This window comes from Phoxinus phoxinus (assembly GCF_949152265.1).
Source record: "Phoxinus phoxinus genome assembly, chromosome: 17".
NCBI lineage: Eukaryota > Metazoa > Chordata > Actinopteri > Cypriniformes > Leuciscidae > Phoxinus > Phoxinus phoxinus.
Window position 1 is genome coordinate 14,934,529 of NC_136892.1, and position 12,643 is coordinate 14,947,171.

The 12,643-nt window shown below is 40.1% G+C and overlaps 1 protein-coding gene across 2 annotated transcripts in view; it reads right to left on the reverse strand.

Annotated features, from left to right (window-relative positions):
- The window catches only part of st6gal1 (ST6 beta-galactosamide alpha-2,6-sialyltranferase 1), a 30,965-nt gene that overhangs the window by 10,902 nt on the left and 7,420 nt on the right, over positions 1-12,643 (reverse strand). For both annotated transcript variants that reach the window (XM_079585855.1, XM_079585856.1), the window contains 4 exons: positions 12,028-12,286; positions 9,216-9,313; positions 9,029-9,130; positions 2,844-3,018 (listed from right to left, as the gene is read on the reverse strand). In XM_079585855.1, coding sequence (XP_079441981.1) covers positions 2,844-3,018; positions 9,029-9,130; positions 9,216-9,313; positions 12,028-12,286 — 634 coding nt within the window. The remainder of the gene's footprint in view (positions 1-2,843; positions 3,019-9,028; positions 9,131-9,215; positions 9,314-12,027; positions 12,287-12,643) is intronic.

The window sequence follows — 12,643 nt, forward strand, 5'->3', positions numbered from 1 at the left end:
GTATTCATAAACAATCTTAGATAACTAAATTAGTAGCTCCTAGTGACAAAATTCTAAGAAAATTCTTAGAAATGTGGGCGTTTACTCTTAAAATTAAATAAAAAATCCTAGTAAAGAAAAAAGTAATTCAGAAAGCATCTTAACCCTTAAAAGATGTCTTAAGGTCAAAATTGTTAGGAGTACGGCCGAGGACTTTTAGAGGCTTAAGAGTTTCCTTAGCAGAGGAGGAAATGACATAAATGACAAAAAGGGAGAAGAAATGTGTTGCAGACAATGGATGACAGTGAGTTAATAAGGCCCCATTTATACTGTATGGTTCAACTGACCCAATTCCGATTTTTTTCCTCTCATGTGGCACAGATCGGATATGACCGGCAAACGTGTAAGCAGGAAAAAAGCACATGGATTCCGATATTCTCAGATCGGTTTCAGGCCTCACTCATATGTGGAAATAAATCAGATATGAATCGGATACGTGCATTTGCGTCTGCCATGTAAGCAGACAAATAGGTTATTCCCCAGTAAATGAGTCATAAAAAAGGGGACATCAACTCTGATGGACACCAACAGCGATCACATGACTTATTAATGGCTTGATGGAGGACGAAGGCTCAACACAGTGGAGTTTTTCTCCGCCTTACGAGAGCAATGTTTTGCTGACCTTTGAAAATAGTGCGGAAAGTAAAACACTGGATAATTAGAGATGCGCGGATGAGCTCCAACGTCACCTGAATCCGCAGCCAAAAACAAATCATCCAACCGCCACTCACCCGCACCAATAATTTGTGATATAATTAATGAGGATAAATTGATTATCATCACCTTCAACGGCGGACTCGGCGACGGTTGATGCGCGCATCTCTGGTTTAATACACTGATGAATGAGCGCTGCTTTTAAATGAACATTTCTTTAAAACAAAATTTATTTGACGGAATTTCATTAATGGCATAAACTGGCTTTACTCCCTTGAAACTTAAACTGGAATGGAACATGCTCATATTTTAGAGAATGTAGTTAATATTTTCGTTAGTAATGATTTATCATATCCACCCGCGACCCGAAATGAATCAGAATTTTATTTTTATTACTTGACCCGCCTGATCCGCGGATTATCCCGCAGAGCCCCTGCGGATATAACCGTGATCCGCGCATCACTATTGTCTGCTTCTGCATCCATTGCATATCGCGCTGTTTTACTTCATTTTCCAGGTCAGAACGTCTACATTGGGTTATCTTGGCAGTCTATAGTGTAAATGCAAATATGGGATACGGGTCACTTTTAAAAGATGATGTAAGCGGGTCGTCAAAAATATAGTCAGTATATCGGAATTGGGCATCAATAACTGCAGTGTAAATGCAGCCTAAGACACTATAGATTAGATCGTGCAGGGATCATGTTTGTGATATATCTTATAGAGACACGCTAACATCTCAGACACAGCACAGGAATGCCATAGCGCCAGAAATGAAAGTAATCACTACATTAAGATATTTGGCAAAAGGAAAAAATGCAACAATGCAGCAGTGATGATTTGGGTCTGTCACAACCTTCTGTAAGCAGAGTGATCACACAAACAATTACAGCACTTTCAGAACCTCTTATTGTGTCGCAGTTCATTTCGTTTCCACTGGACATTCCTACCTTGCAGGCTCAAAAAACTGCATTTATGAATATAGCAGGTTTCCCTGGTGCGAACAAGCAGGGGAATGAACCGTGAATAATTTATTATTAACCGCTATAAGCTCCCACGTCTGCTTCTTGCCCGTGCTGTGACACCCGGCCCAAATTTTTCTTAAGCCAAGACTCCTACGTAGAAGTTTTTAAGCTAAATTATGAGTTTTCTGAGAAGATTCTTAAAATCTAAGAATATGGGCCCAGAACAAATCACCAAAACAAATTCCTTGTGCATGCAAACATTCTTGGCAATAAATCTCTTTCTGATTCTGAAAACTTTATTTGAACATGTAGTACATGTTAGTAGATAACATGTTATGTTGTAAGTCACCCAACCAATATTTTTTGGACAACATTATTTTGTTGTCATGTATTGTTATCGACATAAAACTTGTGTCTATCAGTACTTGAACATTTCCAGCACAATACCATGATAATATTGATAACCATGATAATTTTGGTCGCTATAATCGTGATATGAAACTTTCATATCGTTTCATCTCTACTTGGAAGGTTGCTTCACAGAGCACGCGAGCACAATCTGTTGCCATGCCCACATACTGTATTATAACACATTTCATTTTGGGGCTTGTTGTTTAACCTTGGCTCATAAAGTGATCAGGTTTATGGAGTTATTAAAGTAGGCAGGTGCGGGTCCAAATGGTTTATATTCAAAACAAGACCAAAATATTGCAACATTTTAGTCTTGTTTTCAATATAAAGCATTTGGATTAATTTAGATTTCTAATAGGCTTGCCTCTTTCTTTTTCCCTGTTTTTTATTTTTTTTATATCAAGATCTGGCCACACGAATGAGTCAGGCTTGTAACTCTTTCCTTGGATTTCTTGCACCAAGCAGTAGACACAGCAGAGAGGCACATCTCTTATCTGCATTTAAATAGGTCATTAACAACTAGTTGTTCAGCTTGGTTATGTAAACTGCGTATAATCTTTTTTCTTTTTTTTATGTGGTTGTCACTACCTGCATTTTTGGGGAGTTAATTCAGTTGTAGAATGCGATTGTCGCTACCATAAATTACTAAACTGTGTGTACAGAACAGAATTAAACACTAAAAGGTGAATTGACAATTAGCTGCAGTATGTACATGACCATAGTTTGTGGTTTCTTAAACAATATTTTTGTTTTTTTAAACGTAATAAAACTTACCCAGCAGCCCTGATGATGGTGGGTTTTTTTGTATAGTCTCGTCCATATTGTCTTGTATTCGCTGCCACAGCTGCCATTCCATCCGTGGGTGTATAATATAAAATGGTTGTTGAGGGTGTAAGCGTCGATATCGCTGATACTGTTTAAATATTGGGTAATCTGTCTTGTTGAACCACTGAAAGCATAACAAACAGAGGATTATTACCTTTCCCCAAATTTCATAAATGAAATCTGGAATGCTTACAAATATTAGTAATATATATATAAATATATTTCAGAGTCAACATGAAACCGTTTGTAGCCCATTTTACTTATGTAATTTGTGATGTAGGATATTCAGTGAGAAGAAAATGTAGGTGTAAACTCGATTAGATCACATTGGTTAAAGTTCTCCGTCACTACGACGAATTTCCCTCAATTGCAGGGTCCCCGCCTGTTTTTTATTGCCTTAAATTCACTTTTCATAATTTTAAGGCCATAAATAGGTTTACATTTCTCAAATAGTGTAATAAATGTCTTAATTTTAGTTTAAATAAGTCTTAAATTAAGGAAAGACGAGGTGTGGGGGATGTGATCAAAGCCTGGAGTGGAGCGAAAGCACGTTCCTCTCTCCACTCTAAGCGTTCTGTAATCGCTCCGCTCTGGGTCCACTCTGGGTCCATTCCGGTCCGTGTTCACTCCATTTGAAAAGTTATTATAATATTTTAATTTTTTAATATCATGAACGTCTGAACACAACATTTATAATACAATATGTAATTGTTTGGAAAGTATTCTACACGTTTAATAAATTATTACACAAAAATGTCCAAATGTTGTGAACGCGGCTATAGAGAGAAATGCACATTTTATACGGATTACATGAGAAAGCAGTCTGTTTCTTTCCTTTTTGTTTTTAATAAATTGAGTTAGGATCAACCAATCGTCGATAGTATAATCCGCAAATGCGCTGGAGTCCCAGAGGAGCCAGAGCTGCATCCACGCATATTGTAAAGGTGTGGGGTGATAAACCTAGGCCGAATAGAAGAACCCGATACTGGTATGCTTCGCCCCCGAAAGCAAACCTCAGGAACCTCCTGTGATGAGGATGGATAGATAAGCGTCCTTCAAGTCTATTGTGACAGACCAGCCCTCGGGCTGAATCTGTGACACAATCATATTAGCGTAAGCATACTATGAACATGAGATTCTGAAACCTGCTGTTTAATAGACGCAGGTCTAGAATAGGACGCAACCCTTCATCCTCTTTCGGAACAATGAAGTAGCGGCTATAAAACCCTGACTGTCTGTCAGGGAGGAGGAACCCCTTCTATAGCTCCTTTTTGCAAAAGTGTCAGCACTTCCTGCTCCATAACCAGAGCCTGCTCGAGGTCCACCACTGTGGGGAGGACCCCTAGAAATCTGGGCGGACGAGAACCAAACTGAATTCTGAACCCTTTTCTATAGTGTGCAGGACCCACTGAGAAATATGTGGCAGTAGTTTCCACGCTGCCAGAAATTCTGCTAAGGGCACCAGTCTCTCGAGACTGGCCTCTGGATTTGGTTGAACAGTCACTTCAGTGCCCTGAAGCGGCGAACCGGCAGGGAACAACCGAACTGACCGTTCTACGACCCTCCTCGGAGGATCGTCTGGGGACGCTGACACCTCGGTGCCCTGAACGGAGGACCGGCAGGGAACAACCGAACTGGCAGTGCTGCGACCCTCCTCAAAGAGTCGCACCCCAGAGGTCGCCGAGGAGAAACGATTTCTCAAAACCGTCCCTGCCCCGGGGGAACCTTCAGAAGCCTGATAGCCTCAGCGTCAGGACTTCTTGTCTAAGTTTTATGAGAGATAACGACAGTCCTCAGATCTTGCCTAACTCTATCTTAGTTCCAACGACCCTCCTCGGAGGATCGTTGGAAAAAGCAGGCACCTCGGCACCCTGAAACGGCGAACCGGCAGGGAAACCGAACTGACTGCTCGACGACCCTCCTCGGAGGATCGTTTGGGGACGCTGACACCTCGGTGTCCTGAAACGGCGAACCGGCAGGAGAACCGAACTGGCAGCGTTGCGACCCTCCTCAGAGAGTCACACCCCGGAGGGGACCACCCTCAGAAGCCTGCAGCCTCAGCGTCAGGGCTTCTTCTTCCAGCTATATTAGAGATAAAACAGTTCTAGATCTTGCATATCTCTAACTGGCTAGACAGCGACCGCCACCCAGGTCTCTCTCGATTGTGGATGAGGCCGAATGGTGACGCTCTATTTTGCAGCACTTTATGCTGCGAGGAGCTTTAGTAGGCTGAGACTGCTCCCGCCCAGCAGTCTCAGGAACATTAGATCGGTGATGAAGACACCTCTGGAACGCCGATGGATAGTTTATATCTTCATTTTGTTGAAAGCGAAGCGTTCAGAGAACAGACATAAATATATATATTTTTTCCATACATCAGAAAAACTTATATCACTCCGTGGCCACCAGCAGGAAACAACCGAACTGGCAGCGCTGCGACCCTCCTCAGAGAGTCGCCCCCCAGAGGACGCCGAGGAGAAACGATTTCTCGAAACCGTCCCTCCCCCATATAGTTTATCTGTTGCGCGACGCAATTTCTCGAATAGCGTCAGTGCTGACATCCTCACATTCATCCATGTCCTATATATAGTTTACCCACCAATGCTGCCTAATAATATTTATCTATTATTTATGATGGCTGGTGGATAACGTCGGGGTAATGATGACGCCGACTCGGGAGAGAGATAGCTAGTAAGCGTCTCTTTAACCAAGGCACTGTCATACTATGATATTTAATACCCAAAACATTACTTTAGTTGAAGTTTTTGGGGATAAACACAAAAAATAGAAACCAGTTTATTCCAAAATCTCAACTCCTCAGTGTGGAAAACCTTGTGAAACCTTGTGAAAAACGGCAAACCCCGACGAGGAGGCTGAGATATAGAGATTTAATCATATTCTCACTCAGATAATGTTCAGCTGGCCAGAAAACATTTAACTAGGCAATCAGCACAAAATAAAACCTCCTTTTATAAGCTCCTCTTTATACAACAGAGTTATGAGCTGAATTATTCATTTATTCATTGAAACTCACAAGCTTTGTTCATAATATACGTATACACATATATCCTTTTCTTTTCTCACACTAACGATACCAATTCCTCGGAACTGGAGATCGCAGCACGATAGGCACTGGAACTAACACGTGTGGCCCGTCTCACACCTCGCTGTTAGATCCATTTGCGCGATCCCCGAGATGCACGTCGCCGCCGTGCCTCGGCAGCAGCGGGACTCGCGCCTCAGGGAGCGCGAGCAACCGAACCGTCCTCCTCGAAGGACGCCCGGCGGGAGTGAGTTGAAACAGACAACCTCTGCAATACTCAGTCAGTCCCCTCGAGAACTGACTGGGTAAGCAAAACTCCCAAACAAGCAACACAAAGCTGATGCGCGTCCCCACCCGAGATAAAACGAGGGGAGGGAACAACACAACGTTTTGAATTCTTGTTTCTCCATAATATTCAGATACTGAGACAAACAGACAATAAATAGACAGGACAGTATTACACAGATCGCACTTGCTGAAGGCAACAAAGCTAGTGATTCTCTGATCGTGGGAGTGCTATATAGCTTCCTGGTCGGTGACGTCACCCGCCCATGACGTCTCCCGTTTCCATTGGATTGATTACACATGTGCTTCACGACGCAATCACGCAAGGCGTTCCCACCGCGTCTCAGCGCAGCTCGAGTTCCCTTGAAAGGGAAACCAACAATTATACGTGTATTGTGATTGTCAAAACAGTTGGTGACTAAACAGAATTTTATTAAGTTTAGTGACAACACAATGTTTACATGGTACACTGACTGTATGCTACTGTTTTTATTATTGCTTGACACAAATTTCACAATTTCAATTCTTGTGATTTGATTCTGATCTTGATTCAATATCGATTCCTTTGGATAAATATTAGGTACAGTAGATACGTTAATGTGTTATGTTAATTTTTCTCACCTACTGTAAACATACAGAGCCCTGTCAGCTGGTATTATTATTAAAGGTTAAAAATAACATCTAATTTATTTTAATGCGTTTTTTATAATGACAACGTTATAATATTTTAATGATATAGGTAAAAATATAATAAATATGTAATATAGTTATCATATTTAGCAAAATACTCCTCTCTACAGACAAATTTTTAAGTCCAACTAACGTGCTATGGAACATGGCTTTCCTGAGGTAAACGTAACGTTACGTGACTGTTCTCCAGCTGTTTATGGACCTCTTTCCGCAGTTGAAAAACACTTGATCGATCGATTTTATTACATTTCTGTAAGTTGACCTGTATCTTTCAAATTACCTATTGATCATTCGTGTTTATTTATATTAACTAAGTTAGTAGTAACAGATGATCGGTTCACGTGCCGCTTGAACTGAGATCTGTCAGCGATCTGTCACGTCACATTTACAAGCGCCAAAACGGTGTTTATTGTTTGAATTTTGTAATTAAATTGACAGAATCTGAGAGCTGAGAATTTGTTTTATATCAATAGTACCGTAACCTTCTCTGTCGGTGTCAGTGTCCTCTTTGTTTCGCGATTTTCTCTGCGAGAGAAATGGATGTGTGGCGTGAGAGCGTGTGAAATTCGTGAGTTAATAATAATAATAATTCAATACATTTATATAGCGCTTTTCTCGGCACTCAAAGCACTTTACATAGAAGGGGGAATCTCCTCAAACCACCACCAATGTGCAGCATCCACTTGGATGATGCGACGGCAGCCATATTGCGCCAGAACGCCCACCACACACCAGCTTACAGGTGGAGAGGAGACAGTGATGAAGCCAATCAGTATATGGGGATGATTAGGAGGCCATGATGGACAGAGGCCACTGGGCAAATTTTGGCCAGGATGCCGGGGTTACACCCCTATTCTTTCGAAAGATATTCTGGGATTTTTGTGACCACAGAGAGTCAGGACCTCGGTTTAACGTCTCATCCGAAGAATTTCGGATTTCACCGAAGGTGTGGAGAGTTGGCAGCCCTGCAGATTCAGTTTGAAAATGTTTTTGGCGGGTATGCTTGTGCAGCCACGGTCTTGTTCATTTGCCATGTTGTTTGTGTAGCTCTATGGGAAACGCGCTGAGCCCGTTCCGAACTACGGGAGCCCAGAGGGGAGCGTCGGCGGGTATTATAGAGAAAACCGATTTTCATTCAAACATATCGACGTACAGTACACATTCGAGTTAATCGATAAAATCGATTTATCACCCAGCCTTAAGTGAGAGAGACTGCTTGAGTGGAGGTAGGGATGGTACTCTGTCTGTCTTTCTGTTATCAGGCCTGCTGAGGCAAGCTTAAACAAAAAAGTGATAATGAACCTAAACAACCCAGCTGACTTTTCTAAAGACAAATGAATAATGAACAGACAGAATTTGAAACGGTTTAAGAGGCCTTGTAAAATTATACAGTTTATGTATAAAGTTTAAATCTGATGAAAATGAGCAGTTAACATATGTGTGTCTAGCATGAGTGTGTGTGATGGTGGCAGCAAAAAGCTCTAAAATAAATAAATAAAGTTAAAGTTATGTAAATGGTTAATTATTTGTATGACTACATCAAGCGTTAGATTGAAAACATTGAAATTTCATAAAAGTGTGTAAATAATAGAAATGCAGTTCAAAATAGCCTTTCTTTAAATGCAAATGTTCTTTGAGTATTCATTTGTGAAGGTGAAGCATGTAGCCTACTCTTTATATTCCTAATTACAAGAAAAAACTGGTCTTAAACTGTGTGTGTGACAAGCTGTGGAATAGGGTTTGGCCGAGGAAAAATGTTCAGTCAAAAGATTTTTTGTTGCTTTAACCCCTGAGAGATCATGAAAAGTACTGTTTCCAAGTGGTGTTCTGATATTAATTTGGTCCAACTGTGTGGAGAAATTGTATTGTTGACTTGTTGATTGTTGAAAGTATCAGTGTCTCCCCGTCTGGGAATCGAACCCCGGTCTCGCCCCCGCGTGACATGCGGGGATACTTACCACTATAATAACGAGGAGTGGCTTGAGTGGTCAAGTGCTTCAATATGTACAAAACCTACACTTCATCAAACTAGGACTTTGTGGTGAAACCTTCTATTTAAGCAAGCAATATTGTGAGTTTACAAAATGCTTGACAGTGAAATATGGTGAGCTCTTACCTCCCGTAGATCAGACGAATAAGGGCCAGGATCCCAGCTCACTAAAATCCCTGCACTGTACAAAGAACTGGAGAGGAAATGGTGGTCTTCAGATGCCATTACCTATGCAATAAACAGAAATGATGGTCTTTTAAGAGATTGTTACTACATGTCATTTGAACCTTTCCTAAATTAGCAAACAATTTACCTGGGAATTGATCAGTCGCACTGTTGTTTTAGAGCCCACATCTTTCTCAAAGCCTGTTGTCGGTGCAGCATTGAACCGTATCACTGCATCATGTGTATCTAGATTTCAGGAATTGTTTTAGTAATAATGCCTCATAAAATCAGAATAATTCATACATAAAATCATCCAATTTTTTATAATATCAAAGAATGACATATTACATATATATACATATATATATATATATATATATATACTGGGGTGCACATAACTTTTTTGGTCTGGTTCTCAAGGGAGCGCCTGGAGATGCTGCTTGGTACTCACATTTTACGCGGCACACTTATCCTACAAGCTGTCGTCATCACCTTTCTCCTGACTGCTCTCCTCTCTTGAACATTGTTGGTGATGATGGTGGTTTACTTTTTTTTTTTTTTTTACATTAATGACAGACTACAGCAGGAATATTAGGCTGCTGTCACTTTAAGACTGAATGCACGGACTAAATATACTGACACACATCCAGTTTATTTCTCAACTGTTCACTTATGACAAGACAGAAAGAATTTGCAGAGACGGTATTTTGACATTTTGGGCCCTATCTTGCACCCAGCGCAATTGACTTTGAACACCGACGCATGTATCATTCCTATTTTGCACCCACGCACAGCGGACTTTTCCCTCCACAGACGCACGTCGGTAAATTAGGGAATGAACTTGCGCTCGCGGAGGCGGTTCGGCGAAAAGAGGAGGCGTTTCCAGTTTTAGAAAGCAATTCCGCCACTGACCAGGAAAAACCTAGTTTTTAAACCTTGAAGAAGAAAAAAAAATCTAGATTAGGCTACACATTTACCCAAATTATACGCCTGTTTAACCGAAGCTAATTTGGGTGGGTTTCTCCCATCATCCTCATACAATGTCACTTCTCTGTGTTTTACAGCCCTGACGAGAACGTCGGTCTCCTCGGCTGTGAACTGCTCCTGGCGTGCGCTGGCAAATCCGCCGTTATAATAGCAATCCGCCATGGAACAAGCGCGTCTGCTCTTAAAGGGAATGTGAGAGGACGCTCTGATTGGTTTATTTCACGTTACGCTCAAACTACACCTATGAATAATGAAGTTACTTCAGACCAACCCCTTTTAGATTTGCGCCAGGCGCAAGAGTCATTTATCCCGCCGGGAAAATAGCAACAGCGCCCAAGACCCGCCCACAAAGTTACTGACACTTGCATTTCAGATCGTTAAAATAGGGCCCTTTGTGTGTTTGTGTCCCGGCGTTCAAGTGCAAGTAAGCGCGAAAGAGGTGTTTGAGTGCTGTCTGAAATGCGCCCCCCTCTCTCTCTGTGTGCGATTCCAGATTTTTGCCTCTTCTTCCTCGTTTAAAATCATTTGAATCAAGGTTATTTTCGGAAACTGAAACTAAGAGTAAAATTATTGTTCACATTTTTTTCCGTAAACTGAAATAAAATGGAAATTTCAACATAAATTAAATTAAACTGAAATAAAATAATAAGCAAATTATTTAGCAAAAAGTAAAAAGCTCTCATCCTGTACCGGAAAATCTAATTTTTTTATTCCACTCCTCTACTTTTTTTTTAAATGCATGACCGTTGCTTGAGTCTTGTGTCTTTTGTAGCATATCGTGCATGACACAACGTTTTAAAACTCGGCACTCAAGTTAAAATAACTTTTAAAAGATGCGTCTTGAGACCTTGCACTTTGTCCCCATTCCACTGCCCAAAACCGCTTTCTGTGTGAACCAGCCCTATGAAGCAGAAATGGCCAAATACGTATTTTCATCATGTCTAGACCTTATGCAAATACAGCTGTATCTTAATTCCAAGTAAGATAACCATCTAATGTAAAACTAAACAAGATACCACACATGACAAGATACCACACAGAGCAGAAAACGGAAAAAACGAATAGCATGTCTAGCCCATAAATAGATGTATATTTGTCAGAGTACCGGTAGATGTAAACTAAATGTCTGGTCTGAATAGAACACATGAATATGAGTAAAACTATGAGTATATGATATTAAAAGATAAATAGACAAAAAGCATAAATAGATCAATACAAGAATAATGTTTGAAAGGATTAATCATAGAAATAACCATAAAATAATAATCATACGCATATTTAATTTTTCTTATACACCACATGTTTAACAATATTTCATTTTTAATATGAATGAGCATGAATTAATCATTTTTACTTTTAAGTTGCATTTGTTTGGTTCTTTGTTCAATCTCAAACAATTATTTTATTTTTATTATTAAGAGGTTTGCACAAGAGTTAACTGTAAACTGCCAACATTAAACTTTGCTGAAATTAAATGTATTTAACTGGAAGTGAAATTAACACACTTATCATCATGATTGCTCTCTTACCAGAGATGGCGAAAAATCCTACTCCAGTAAGTAAACGTGTCCCTGTCCCCAAAAATTATGGTACTCAAAAGCGCTTCCCTCCACGTTTTCTGCTGCACATTGTTTATTTTTACCACGCATGCGCAGCAGTTATGTGCACCCCTGTGTGTGTATATATATAGACACACACACACATACATATAATATATTATTTTATGTCTGGAAATTCAAGCCAAAATGCTTTATTATATAACCTTAAAGTAATATCTAATGATGTAAATTACTTCAATAAATATCTAATCTCTTTTTTTTTTAAGTTGATGGATGCAAAACAATATAGGATTATTTAAAACAAAACATTCTGTCATCAATGCAATGTAAAACAAAGGTGATAATTTATAATCATAAAAACAGATAAAAGAATAAAGAAAGATCCAGATTGTGTTATGAATTATAATGGATTACCTATTTCCTTTCCTAATCCAGAGTTTTTGAGAGAACCTGCAGATGATACCACTGCACAGGTCTTAAACGGGCCAATATCAGAGGTTATTTGATGCAGAGGTAACTGAGAGGCCCAGGGCAAACCAGAAAATGGCTCCATATCCGGTGTTAAAGTTGTAATCTGAACCATCTCCTTGATTTGACAAAGAAGTTCAGGGCCACTGAGTTTGGGACGATGTCCTGCAGGTCTAGGGTACTTAACTCCATATTTATTCATTGCCTAAAATGAAAACAAAAAAGACTATGATAGATAGGTATATCACATTTATTACAAGAAAGTAAGGTAGGTATGTAAGTAGTAGGTAGGTAAGTAGTAGGGTTTTGTATCTCAGAGAGTCTATTTACACCAAGTGCAAATAGCCCACCTTGGAGGCAGAGGCTATTTACACCAATTCCACCTACCATTGTTTGATTGAGCCAGACAAAATTACAAAAGTAACCCATCTAATAACATCTGATGGTGAGGAGAGTAAGATGGGGGCGTAAGCTTTTGACGCAACCAACCTGAGTTGATAACCAAGGTTTTCCGGATTTTAAGAAATATAATCATATACACTGACAGCAGTAGAGCTTCTTC